Raw genomic sequence first — 14188 nt, 5'->3', positions numbered from 1 at the left:
CAATCTATGATATCCAGTCAGCAAAGACGAGTCTTTGAAATCCATATTCTGTTAATATATTTTATCAGCTCCAAAAAAGTTTTCATTGCTTAGTGGAATTGAAAGATTTATTGGATCTTTCCAGGTAAGGTTGCTTATTAACCAGAAATAAACAAAAGAAAACTAAAAGGTTTTGGGAAGGCAGCGTAACATTGAACTAAAATGGTCTCTGCCTTCTTGAGCAAAGTCATCAATTGAAACTAAGATAAAAGTCTAATACAACCTTCTTTATATCTCTAACAGAGTTTCTGGTAGGAGGGTTCTATTGACAAGCGATGGTGAGGTGAGTTGACCAAGTTATGGGAGTAATGTCTAGAACATATATGTTAATATTATATGTGAACACTAAAGTCCCAACTTAGAGAGTTTGGTGGACAGGGTTTTCTATTGCAATGGTGACAGAGTGCCCTCTCCACCAAACTGGAGGCCTGCCCGCCCCATTGAGAGTCAGGCAGACCTTCAGTTTGTCGATAGCAGGAACTACTCCACCGCCGACTTGATTCTCTGACAGCTCGACAGAGTGATGGCCTCCTGAGGTGTTTTCATTATGACACCCATCCCATTTGGTGGTGGTGGGTGTGGGGGGAGGCATGGAAATTAGGGCAAATGGCAAGTTCGCACAGTCTGTCACCATCAGGTACAACCTGGAGTTAAGGGGCAGTGAAAATTACAACATGACTCCTAGGCCATGGAAGAAAACATCCATGGTGAGGGGGTCACTGCTTTTCAGTTTTCAAAAACAAAATCCCACTTTGGGATTTTGTTTTTTAAAATAAAAGGAAAGGTGAAAGTTTAATGTCCGTCAACTTTTCAAAGTATTTTCACAACTTTTCCTGAAAGTGGTTCTCATAAAATGCAAGAGTTGTCTGCTGAGCTGGCAGACATCTCTCAATCTGGCAGAAGAAGTACCCTCACCATGGCAGGAGTAAAGTAATTCGCCATAGCAATAGTATTTAATCCGTCTGTCAAAGTCTAACCCAGGCACTATGTGGCCACCTTTGCATGTTCAAAAACACCATAAACACCCCATGGTCAAGTAGAATGATTTCATGCTGATTCCGAGTGTCATCCACCAACGGGCTGAAGTATGAACTTGCCCCTGATGAGCTTTCTGTATTAGCAAGTCTGCAAAGTTGCTATCAGTTGAGGGATCTTTATTTTATTTTTATTTATTTTTTAAAAGATAAAAAAGTGGTGTCACAGCAACGTCACTGGTAGTCTGTAGTCACATTCATGGATTTGCCTTGGAATGTGGTTGAGGCTTTTGTGTTTTTGATTTAGATGTGGTAGTTTGGTAAAGTGCCTCGAATTCAGAGGCATAGAGTGTATATTAAGGCTTAATGGTTCATCTTTATGGGGCTGCGATCTAGGGTTTTAATGTTATAGGCTTTAAATTTAGGCTAGGAGTAAGGGCTAAGGCGCAGTGTTTCAATTTAAGAGGTTAATTTTATTTACACAAATATTTACTAGGTTTTATGACCAGGGGAGGGGGTTAAGTGGTTAATCATGATGAGGTGTGTAGGTTTAGGGTTTTGATGTCCGGTTTAGACTTCAATACTGGAGTTAAAGGCAAACACAGGCTAATCCAACTACAGATTCTCCATAAAGTGTATTATACAAGAGTCCAGTTGTGGAAGTTTGGCTGATCTACTAGCGATATTTGCTTGCAAGCCTCTGGACTAAAAGGAGCTTTTATATGCATTTTGTGGGGCAGTCAGATTATCGAGGTACACTGGATGCAAGTTTGTAAACAATTGGAGGCAACAGGTGAACAGGAGATTTCTAGCAATCAAAAAGCATTCAGTGGGCATGGTTTTATTATGTTAAAGAGAGATCCAGCATGGTGATGGGATAGTCCAACACCACAGTCAGATGAGGAAAGGAGACAGTATGGGTTTGTAAATGGCAGGGGAGAAAACAGTATATGCAAGTAGAGGGCTGCCCACTAAAAGCTGACAAGACTTGGGGGCACCAGTGAGATATAACAGGTTTCAATGGCAATAGCAATAAATCACAGGATCAACATTGTATTAGTGAACCTACTATTCAAAGTTGTTTCTGGTAAGAGAATGAAAGCACCTTGCTCTAAAAGTCTTCTTCCTAATATGGTTTCTGTTTCTACAATGTGTGCTGAACAGTAATGTTGCTTTGTCCAAATTGCATTTATGATCATTCAAAATTGCAGTATGAATTTACCAAACTTGCTCAATGGTTCCTTTTAATGGTTGTTTTGAAAATTATATTTTAGGTCACCCAGGATTTAATACAAAATTCAGTAATTAGAATCAATAAGTACGGGCACATAAGTGTAAAGGTTAGGCTTAGGTTGCACAGTTAAGGTTAGGATTTGTGGTAAAGATATGAGTTTTGGGGAATAAGTTGCAGAGATTTGTCTTAGGAGCTTTTATGCTTAATATTCAGAGTTAGGAATTTAAGCTTCAAAGTTAACATTTAGATGCAGGCTCCAGAATTGTCAAATTATGTTTAGAATTTGGGGTTTAGTTTTAAGGCTTGCAAATTTAGGCTTCATTTGCTAATAATTTTAGTCGGGCTTGGGAAGTTTAGGTTAGGGAGCTTGGCAAAGACCTGTGAGTTTAGCCTTAGACTACTGAATTTACACTTACTTTGGAGTAGGAAATTTAGGTTTAAGGGTTCGAGTCTAAAGGCACCCCGCTGCAGTTTTCATGTTGAGGTTAAGCCTTAAGGGTTATGCTCATCGTGTTAGGCTTACATTTACTCCTAGATTTGAGGCGTAGCTGTTTAACTGCACCCATAATCTGCTAAACATAAATCTCCAAGGACACACACCTAAATTAGATATAGGGGTTAGGGTTAAATGCAGGTGACAGAAACAGTTTGATGTTTAGGTTTAGACTTTGAGGCAATCCCAAAAATCAGGTTAAGAACCATCTAAACAAAAGAAGTTCATGTGAATTACTTCACCTTAAGCATTTAAAAAGAAACTACCTTGAATGAGCCATGTCCAGATGCTTCACACACTAATCTGAATTCCTTGAATACACTGGAGTTCACTTAGTATTTCTGTTTCGAGTCATTAATTGGTTTCCTTGCACATAGGAAGGATTTGGTGTATTTATTTTTGGACTCTGGCCAGACATCCCAGCCAGGAACCTTTTCCTTATTTACTTTAGACTTACTTTCTGCATTTTAATCTTCCTGCATGCTTGGCATTTTACCAAATGTGCTTCCTTTCCTTTGTTTCCAAATGTAGTTACTTGGCACTCAGTAGCTAGTGGTCCACACCCAGGAGCCGCAGAGCTTCCCAGATATGTTTCCGAGTAAGTTACGAGTTTGTTGCCTTCTTAATTTTATCATTTCAAAGCAGCATATTTAGTAGGTGGCATACATACACTTGTAAAGGATGTTAGGTGCGTTTTCTACTCATGTATTTTTCCTTTGAATATACTTATGCATAGATGTAATACTAGTCAGTCCAATTCATAAAGCTTTCTTAGCATGAACCAGTAAGATAAGGTATGTCAAAGTTATTATGCCACATTGTGAAATCTATCAGTGGCATGGTTAAGGTATGCATATCAATATTTTAAATGGCCTTCTGTTGTAAACTCTCAAATGGGTTTTCTAACAACATAGTATGTACAATATGTATCTATGTACTATCCTTGATTAATCTTCAAGAAGAGTTATTGAAGCTCTCAACACTGCACTTCCTCCTCTTCCACTAACTCATACTGAGAGCTAACCAGACAGAAACTGGTCCAACAAAAAACCTTTAGAGTTACTCACAGCCAATCCAATGACTTCTCTCAGCTCACGTAAACCCCAATCAAATACAATTTACTTATATTTATAAAGTAGCTGCTGAAAGGTGCTATCTGATACTCCACTCACCAATGTCAGACAGTAGGACAAGGATGGCACTCTCGCGAAGACCGCAGCAGTTCTCAAATAGGTTCAGATGCTGAAGAAAAAAAAAAAAAGAGCAAAATGTGATGTATCCCTGACTTTAGACTGCCAACTAAAAAGAAACTCGCACAATTCAACTTTATACACAGGAATAAGCCAGGCTGATTTAGATGATCCAACTAGAAGGAGTGTGTTGGGGGTGGGGGCAGAAAGACCAATGTAACATATGTAGTTATGAGACAAGAATTGACAGGCTCCACAACAAAGAAGGAAGTCATAGGGTTTGAATAGGTCACTGATTCAAAGTTACCTACACAACACCACACTGCATGACGTACGAAACAACGGACCTTCTAACTTGGAACTAAATACTGCTTTGTAGCTGTTCTGTACATGGAAGGACAAACACACACAACCTTTCCTAGAAGTTACCACCTGCAAATGCCCATGACCGATCCCAATTCAAAGAATCACATTTTTGGATGTTTACACAGGCAGATGAAACGTCTGCTGTATAAAATCTACCAGATTTGTACATTTCCATGATTTGCAAATTTATGGTTAGACGTGTTAACATGGGTTCGTCCACGGATGGAGTACAGCTGGTGCTGAGGAAGATGTGACAGAGTACCAATTTCTAACCTAGTGGATATTCACAAACATTTCCTAGATTATTTTGGAATAATTGTTGTGATATTTGCACTCAGATTTGCATGCTGCTACTTCAGTATTCCAATTTTCCAAAGCCTCTTTTGTAAATGGAGAAAACATTTTAGCATTTAAAAGTACGTCCATGACTTTGTACTTAATGTCGTCAGTATGAAGAAAGGAAGGCTGCGGCCAAACATGTAACCTCACAACCACATATGTGTTCTTGGCACGAGCTGTAGTTTCAGCCATGTCTCTTATGTAGCTGCTTTAAAGGTAATTCCTTTCTCTCTGACAGCCAAAGGAGGAATTCCTCTGTTACATTCAAAGGTCAAAATTCTTCAAAACGTACTGAAATTGTCTCACTTCTGCTTAGTAGTAAATACCATGGCAGAGGCTACAAGGATTTGAACTAAGAACAAATAAACATTCTCCTAAGGCATTTTGCCTGGAGATTCCTACACATTCACCTACTTTCTTAAAACAAAGGGCAGCACTACGGTAGCCTTACCCTTAACCACAGTACTGCTGTGTCAACACAGGGCTCACATGGCAAAATGCCATAAAATATTCTACTTTAGCCATTTTATATTGTGAAGCCTGTGCTTTGAATTTAAAATGCTCAGAATGATGGCTACTCGGTGGAAGTACTGAATGTAGGAAAGTACCCTCTTTTTGGCATGGTTACCCCCACTTTTTGGCTGAAGTCATTGTGTTTTGACTGTGTTTATTGGGACCCTGCTAACCAGGACCCCAGTAACTATGCTCTCTCCTTCTAAATTTGTTTTTCCTGACTTTGTACACCCCACAATTGGCATACTGGTGCACTCATGCAAGTCCCTAACATATCTAGGTACCCAGGGCATTGGGGCACCAGGGGTTCTCCATTGGCTGCAGCATTTATTATGCCACCAAGGGGAGCCTATGCAAAATGTGTCTGCAGGCCTGCCATTGCAGCCTGCATGGAAGGGTGCATTCATCCTTTCCCTATAGTTCACTGCACCAGGTCACTGTAAGTCGCCCCCTATGGCAGGCCCTCCTAACCCAGAGGGCAGGGTGCAAGTATCTGTGTGTGAGGGCACCCCTACATGAGCAGAGTTGTGCCTACAAATTCCAGCTCCATTTTCCTGGACTTTGTAAGGGAGGGGAAGCCATGTTACCCATGTACTGGAAACAGGTCGCTACCTGTGTCCAGCTACATAACGTTAACTCTGAACCTGGGCACGTTTGGTATCAAACATGTTTGAATCTTACCGCAATACTGTTGCCAGTGTTGAAAGTATGATTCCATGCACTCTGGGGGCTCGTTAAAGGACCCCCAACTTTACGCCTACCAGTTTGCAGGGTTTTCCTGGGTAGCCACGCTGCTGCAGTTCAGACAGGTTTCTGCCCTCCTGCTGTTTGACCAGCTCAAGCCCAGGAAGGCAGAACAAAGGATTTCCTTTGGGAGTGGGAGGCAACACCCCCCTCCCTTTCGAAGAAGGTGTTACATGGGTTGAAAGGGGTAGCCTCCCCAAGCTACCGGTATGCTTTGAAGGCTACATTTGGTGCTTCTTTGCATAAACCAGTTTGCCACAGTCCAGGGACCCCAGTCCCTTCTATGACGCAAAACTGGACAATGGAAAGGGGAGTGACCACTCACCTGTCCATCAACGCCCCAGGGGTGGTGCCCAGAGCTCCTCCAGGTGGCCACTTGATTCGGCTGTCTTGAATCCAAGGTGGGAAGAGGCCCCTGGGAGCATATGAGTGGCAAGGTCCGGCAGGTGATGTCACAGGCCCCTCCTGATAAGTGGTCATCCTGCTAGGTGATCAATCCCCCTTCCTGGGCTATTTAGGGTCTCCCTCCCGGGTGGGTCCTCAGATTCGATGTGCAAGATTCCAGCAGGACTCCTCTACATCGTTTACTTCATCTTCTGGGCACCAGAATTGCAATTGAACCCTCCAGGAACTGACAATCTGCAACTGAGCAACACTCCGCTTTGCAACATTGTTTCGCCAGCTCCTTCCAGCAACTGCAACATTTCCCTGGCTGAGCATCCTGGGAGGGCGACGAGTCTTCAACCTGTACAAGAAGCAAGAAGGGCTCTCCATTGGAGTGAAGAAGACACTACCATGCATCCACAGGATTCAACTGCAACATCGATTGGCTGTGTGGATCTTATCTCCTGCAAAACTGCTTGGTTCCAGCGTTACAGGTGGTGGGTTGAAGTGGTCCCCTTGATCCTCTCTATCAGTTGCCCAACTTGGAAGACAGTAAGCCCTTGCCTCTCCTTGCAGGACACTACCCCTGTCCACTGCGCCTCTTGCAGCTAACGAGGCTTGTTGGCTCTTCTTCCAAGATGTCTTCAGGCTCCATGTAGCCCTGGCCTCCAGCACATTCCCTGCAAAGTACAGTCTTCTGCCTGCTGTTCCAATGAGGTGGACTCTTCTACAGGTGTGCTGAGTGGCCCTCACAGCAACTCCTTTGCCTGCGAGATGCCTGTGGGGGATGCATCCTCGACCTCTGGCTCTCCTCACTGCTGAGGGTCACCTGGAACTCCCCTACTTGGGTTGGATCCCCTCCCCCCCACACAACCTTCCTGGTCCCCAGCAGCTCTGCAATTCTTATTTTGCAACTCTGGCCTTTGCCAAGGATTGTTGGCGTTTTTTCCACACCAGTGACTGACTGCAACTCTTCTACCAACGTGGGACATAGACTGCATCACTTCTGGAACTCTTCTACTGCGCTGCATAGCCGACTCCTGGTCTTCACCTTTGACCTGGTCCTGCATCCCCAGAAGTGTGGGTAGTGGCTCCTGCCTCAACCTGACACTGGAACTGGAACTGGACTTGGTCCCCTTCATTTGCAGGTCCTCTTCTGTCAGGCTCCATCTTCTGTTTCTTCCAGTCTTTCTTGCTTTTACAAAGTTTACCTGTGGGTTTGGGGAAAAACCAAGTACTTACCATGTGACTATAGTGGTATTGCATAAGCTTTGCATGTCTCCTAGATAAGTCTTGGCTGCTCATCCACAGCTGCCTCTAGAGATCCCTGGCTTCCTAGACGCTGTCTATACCTCACTGATACGGGATACCTGGACCTGGTTGGTATAAGTTGATAACACCATAGGTGCACACCGCACAACAGGCCAGCTTCGTACTATGTCCAATCAAAGCTGACTCATTACACCGTAAAGGTTTTAACAATGCAAACCTTACCTTATGTGGCAGTCTTAGAAGGAAGGAGAAACAGCACAGAATATGAAGGAATTCCAGACCTTGTGCATAAATGTTGTTTCCCCACAGTGGAAGTCATTGGCCTACACCTGATGGCTGGGGGGAGGGGGGGGGCACTTAAAAGCTTCAGCATTATTAACCAATAGTACAGCTATCTAGTGTCATCTGTGTTTTATTCATGATATCTTGTTGGATATAGCAGGCCATGAACAATGAATCCTATGGTTTGGAGTTAAGGTACATAGCCACCTTAAATGGCAAATTCCATGGCTTTTTAGGTTTGCTATTGTAGACGCTAGGACTTGCAAACTCGTTTGTTGTTTGTAACAGTGCCTGCATCTGTACTCTGCCTTGAAGGTTTTCCTGGAAATGTAATGATGCGCCCCTCCTGGAAAACCGGTTGTGGCTAATGGCTTCACTCCCTGGAGAAGATGCCAGTTCGTCTACCTACATAAAGGTGTGGGCAAGATAGGGTGTGACTCACATTTGCCTCTCAGAGGCAGTAACCCCTTTGAAGTTGGGCCATCTGTGGCTACCGTCCTTGGGCCACCCTACAACAGACCCTTTTTTCCACCTTCCTGGGACCGCTTCACATAAGGGGAGCAGGCTGTCTTAGGTGACAACTGCTGCAGGTAATCAGAAGTGGCTACTAGATGTTTTGGGAAAGGAACTGGTGACTTTCTAAAGTAATCTTTGTAATACAAGTTACCTTTAAACCAACTTCAGCAATAACTCAGATCTAATCTAATTAAAATCTTGAATACTATATTCAATGGTCCCAAATAGAAGTTAACACTTAGCCCGTGTGCTAGTGAAACCACCCTGTTAGCCTATGGGCCTACTAGCCTTGCTACAGTGATAATAATTTCTAGTTTCCATAGTCAGGACATGTAAAGATAAAATTCGGCATGTCCTTTTTAATATCTGCCACATAGTCTTTTGGGCCACTAAGGCATGCCTTAGGGCTGACTTGCAAATTGCAATAAAAAAGTAAAGTCTGGACATGGCTAAAGGGGTATTTTGCCAAGTCGAGCTGGAAGTTTAAAAGCGGACTGACTAGGTTGCAGTGGCAGACTTGGAGTCATGTTTTCACTGTGCCACATCAGTTGTAGCACAATAAATGCTGCAGTCCATGAGTGACTTTCAACTTATTAGCCCTGGATAACCTTTATAACTTATACTAGGGACTAATAGATAAGTAAATATCCCATTCAGGGACTAGCCAAATGAACATACACTTGGAGGGGTCAAGCACATTCACTGGGGACAGGTCAGCACGACCCAGTCCTCTTCAGAATAAAAAGAAAAACAGCATCAATGCAAAAACGCTGGCACAGGAGGAAGCATGTAATGTAATGTACTATATGGAAAATGTCACTTATCCTGTGTACATCTGTTTGTGGCATGTTGCGCTGCAGATTCACATGTTGTGCACTGTTCCTGCCATCTAGTGTTGGGCTCGGAGTGTTACAAGTTGTTTTTCTTTGAAGAAGTCTTTTCGAGTCACGGGACCGAGTGACTCCTTCCTTTCGGCTCCATGTTGCATGGGCGTCGACTCCATCTTAGATTGTTTTCCCCGCATAGGGTGAGGTAGGAGTTGGTAAAATAAGGATACTAAAGATGCCCATGCAATGGAGTAGATATGTATGTACATAGTTTGTAGTAAAGGAATATTTATTTACATGCAACTAAAACGGCTACAGGCTCCCGGGGAGGTGGGAGGGCGCATGTGAATCTGCAGCGCAACATGCCACGAACAGATGTACACTGGGTAAGTGACATTTTCCGTTCGATGGCATGTGTAGCTGCAGATACACCCGCTGTGCATAGACTACAAAGCAGTAATCCTCCCAAAAGCGGTGGTCAGCCTGTAGGAGTTGAAGTTGTTTGAAATAATGTTCTTAATACAGCCTGTCCTACTGTGGCTTGTTGTGTTGCTAACACATCTACACAGTAATGCTTAGTAAATGTATGGGGTTTAGACCAAGTGGCTGCCTTACAAATCTCTGTCATTGGTATATTACCTAGAAAAGCCATTGTGGCACCTTTCTTCCTAATGGAGTGTGCCTTTGGTGTAATGGGTAATTCTCTTTTAGCTTTAAGGTAACAGGTCTGAATGTATTTAACTATCCATCTAGCTATGCCCTGTTTGGATATATGGTTACCGGCATGGGGTTTTTGGAAAGCTACGAACAATTGTTTTGTTTTACGAAATGCTTTTGTTCTGTCTATGTAATACATTAGCGCTCTTTTTATGTCTAATGTATGCAGTGCCCTTTCTGCTACTGAGTCTGGTTGTGGAAAGAAGACTGAGAGTTCAACTGTTTGGTTTAGATGAAACAGTGATATGACTTTTGGTAAAAATTGTGGATTTGTACGGAGAACCACTTTATGTTTGTGTATTTGTATAAAGGGTTCTTGGATAGTAAACACCTGTATTTCGCTAACTCTTCGTAGTGAAGTGATGGCTATTAGAAAGGCTACTTTCCAAGTCAAGAATTGGATTTGACAAGAATGCATGGGTTCAAATGGTGGACCCATGAGTCGTGTAAGTACAATATTAAGATTCCACGAAGGTACTGGTGGTGTTTTTGGAGGTATGATTCTTTTTAGTCCTTCCATAAAGGCTTTAATAACTGGGATTCTAAAAAGCGACTTTGTATGTTTAATCTGCAGATCAGCAGATACTGCAGTGAGATGGATTTTTATGGAAGAAAAAGCTAGATTTGCTTTTTGTATGTGTAGTAAATAACTTACAATGTTTTGTATGGAGGCCTCTAGCGGCGTGATTTGATTTGCCTGGCAGTAGAAAACAAACCTTTTCCATTTATTAGCATAACAATGCCTTGTTGTCGGTTTCCTTGCTTGTTTAATGACCTCCATACACTCTTTTGAAAGGTTTAGATATCCAAATTCTAAGACTTCAGGGGCCAGATTGCTAGGTTGAGCGATGCTGGATTCCGGTGTCTGATCTGTTGTTTGTGTTGTGTTAAAAGATCTGGTTTGTTTGGTAGTTTGATGTGCGGTACTACAGAGAAGTCCAACAGTGTGGTGTACCACGGGTGGCGAGCCCACGTTGGTGCTATTAGTATTAGTTTGAGTTTGTTTTGACTCCGTTTGTTGACCAGAAAAGGAATGAGCGGGAGGGGGGAAAAGTGTAAGCAAATATCCCTGACCAGTTGATCCATAGAGCATTGCCCTTGGACTGAGGGTGTGGGTACCTGGACGCGAAGTTTTGGCATTCTGCATTTTGTTTTGTTGCAAACAGATCTATATTTGGTGTCCCCCAGCGGTAGAAGTAATCCTGTAGAACCTGGGGATGTATTTCCCACTCATGAGTTTGCTGGTGATCTCGACTGAGATTGTCGGCTAACTGATTGTGAATGCCTGGTGTATATATTGTGCTATCAGGTGAATGTTGTTGTGAATTGCCCAATGCCAATTTTTTTGTGCTAAGAGACACAGTTGTGACGAGTGTGTCCCTCCCTGTCTGTTTAAATAATACATTGTTGTCATATTGTCTGTTTTGACAAGAATGTGTGTGTGGACTAGAAGGGGCTGAAAGGCTTTTAGTGTTGGAAATACTGCTAGCAGTTCTAAGAGATTTATGTGAAGTTGTTTTTGTTGACTGTTCCACTGACCATGTATGATGTGATTGTTGAGGTGTGCTCCCCACCCAATCATGGAGGCTTCTGTTGTGATAATGGCGTGAGGCACTGGGTCTTGAAAAGGCCGACCTTTGTTTAAATTTACAGGGGTCCACCACTGAAGCGAGGAGTGTGTTTGGCGGTCTACCAACACTAGATCTTGGAGTTGACCCTGTGCCTGCGTCCATTGTTTTGCTAGGCACTGTTTTAAGGGCTGCATGTGTAGTCTTGCGTTTGGGACAATAGCTATGCATGAGGACATCATGCTTAGTAGTTTCATCACAAACCTGACCGTGTATTGTTGGTTTGGCTGCATGCTTGCTTTCATATTTTGAAACGATTTAACTCTTTGTGGGCTTGGAGTGGCAATTGCTTTTTGTGTGTTGAGTGTTGCTCCCAAGCAGTGCTGTATTTGGGATGGTTGTAAATGAGATTTTTTGTAATTTATAGAAAACCCTAGTTTGTCTAGAGTATCTATTACATATTGCATGTGTATTTGACATTGTTGTTGAGTGTTGGCTTTTATTAGCCAATCGTCTAGATACGGCAATACGTGCATGTGATGTCTCCTTATATGAGCTGCTACTACAGCTAGGCATTTTGTAAATACCCTGGGTGCCGTTGTTATCCCGAAGGGTAACACCTCGAATTGGTAATGTTTGCCTTGTATTACAAACCTTAGGTATTTCCTGTGAGATGGATGAATGGGTATGTGGAAATACGCATCTTTTAGATCCAGTGTTGCCATGTATTCCCCTTGTTTTAGTAAGGGAACTACGTGCTGTAGTGTTAGCATGTGGAAATGATCTGATTTGATGAATAGATTTAACATTCTGAGATCCAGAATAGGCCTTAACGTTTTGTCTTTCTTTGGAATAAGGAAATATAGGGAGTAAACCCCTGTTCCCTTCTGGTGATAAGGTACCAGTTCTATGGCTTGTTTTGCTAGTAGTGCTTGGAACTCTATTTGTAATAGGTCTAAGTGTTGTATGGACATTTTGTGCGTTGTTGGGGGGAACATCTGGAGGGAATTTTGTGAATTCTATGCAGTAACCATGTTGGATAATTGATAGAACCCATGTGTCCGTGGTAATGTGTGCCCAATTGTTGTGGTATTTTGTTAATCTCCCCCACTGCTGATGTGTGTTGGGGAAGTGTGACATTTAAGTCACTGCTTGCTACTAGGGGTTTGCTTGGCAGGCTGAAATTTCCCTCTTCCTCTTGGGAACTGTCCTCTGTAGGAACCATGAAACCCCTCTCTCTGGTACTGAGACTGATAAGTGGGTTTTGTTTGGGAGGTGGATGGTTCTGAGGTCTGGTGTCTAAACCCTCCCCTAAAATGTGGTTTCCTAAATGTTCCCCTGTATTGAGAGGAGTAGAGCACGCCCATGGCTTTGGCCGTGTCCTTTTTAATTTTTTCTATTGCGGTGTCCACCACCGGCCCGAATAGCTGGTGTTGATTGAACGGCATATTCAATACTGCCTGCTGTATCTCTGATTTAAAACCAGAACTTCGCAGCCATGCGTGCCTTCTAATGGTGACTGCTGTATTGACAGTCCGTTCCGCTGTATCAGCAGAGTCTAGTGAAGAGCAGATCTGGTTGTTTGAGATGGCCTGTCCCTCTTCCACCACTTGTTGGGCACGTTTTTGATGCTCTTTCGGTAGATGTTGGATAATGTCCTGCATCTCGTCCCAATGTGCTCTGACGTAGCGGGCAAGGAGGCCTTGTGAGTTGGCAATACGCCACTGATTGGCCACTTGCGTTGCCACTCTTTTCCCTGTTGTGTCAAACTTACGGCTTTCCTGATCAGGGGGTGGCGCATCCCCTGATGACTGAATTTCCCCGTTTTCTTGCAGCCTCCACTACAACTGAGTCCGGAGGGAGCTGTTACGTAATAAACACAGGGTCTGACGGGGGCGGTTTATATTTTTTCCTCGACCCTTGGCGTGATGGCTCTCCCTTTTACTGGTTCTTGGAAAACCTGTTGTGCATGTTTAAGCATGCCCGGTAACATTGGCAGGCTTTGGTACGATGCATGCGTGGATGCCAGAGTGTTAAATAGAAAGTCATCCTTCACTGGTTCCGAGTGCATTGTTACATTGTGAAATGTTGCTGCTCAGGCCAGTACCTGCGTGTAGGACGTGCTATCCTCTGGAGGTTAAGGTTTTGTTGGATAACACTCTGGATTGTTGTCCAAAACTGGTGGGTCTTATAGATCCCAGGGGTCCCCATTGTCCTGTGTCATCCTAGTATGTGTGGGTGACTGTGCCATTGGTGTACCCACTGGTGACAGCTGCGGTGATTGAAGTGGGGACGTTTTGGTGAGAAATGTGGGGGTGGTGACTTTTCTCTAATCACCTTGGCTTTTGATTGCATTTCAGTCTCATGAAAGGCCAGTTTTCTTTTGAACTTGAGCGGAGGGATGGTTTGTATTTTCCCTGTGTCCTTTTGGATTTGTAGCCTTGGTTGACTCTTCCAAATCCAGTTCCTGCTTGAATTTGTGCCTTTCCTTGAGCTGTAGAGAAAGCCCCTGCTCTTCCGCGTAGGAAGTCTTTTTCGGCTCCAAAGCTGTTTTTTCGGTACCAAAACCCCGATGGAAACGGTCGGTCTCGGTTCCGAGAGGCTTTTCCGAGGTTTACTGAACTAGACCCCTCGAGGTCGACTCTTTTCGGTGCCGGTTTCTCAACCAGAGTCAGAAGTCTTCGGCAATATTTTGGCCTTTTTCGGTGCCGATGTTATTTGGTCACCGCC

At 43.5% G+C, this 14188-nt stretch overlaps 1 protein-coding gene across 2 annotated transcripts in view; it reads right to left on the bottom strand.

Annotated features, from left to right (window-relative positions):
• IKBKB (inhibitor of nuclear factor kappa B kinase subunit beta) overlaps positions 1 to 14188 on the bottom strand; it is a 419227-nt gene that overhangs the window by 304497 nt on the left and 100542 nt on the right. For both annotated transcript variants that reach the window (XM_069214097.1, XM_069214096.1), the window contains exon 5: positions 3913 to 3982. In XM_069214097.1, coding sequence (XP_069070198.1) covers positions 3913 to 3982 — 70 coding nt within the window. The remainder of the gene's footprint in view (positions 1 to 3912; positions 3983 to 14188) is intronic.

Source organism: Pleurodeles waltl, chromosome 11, assembly GCF_031143425.1.
Source record: "Pleurodeles waltl isolate 20211129_DDA chromosome 11, aPleWal1.hap1.20221129, whole genome shotgun sequence".
Taxonomy (NCBI): Eukaryota; Metazoa; Chordata; class Amphibia; order Caudata; family Salamandridae; genus Pleurodeles; species Pleurodeles waltl.
Note: the sequence above shows the minus strand (reverse complement) of the source record. Positions and strands in the feature narration are given on the sequence as shown.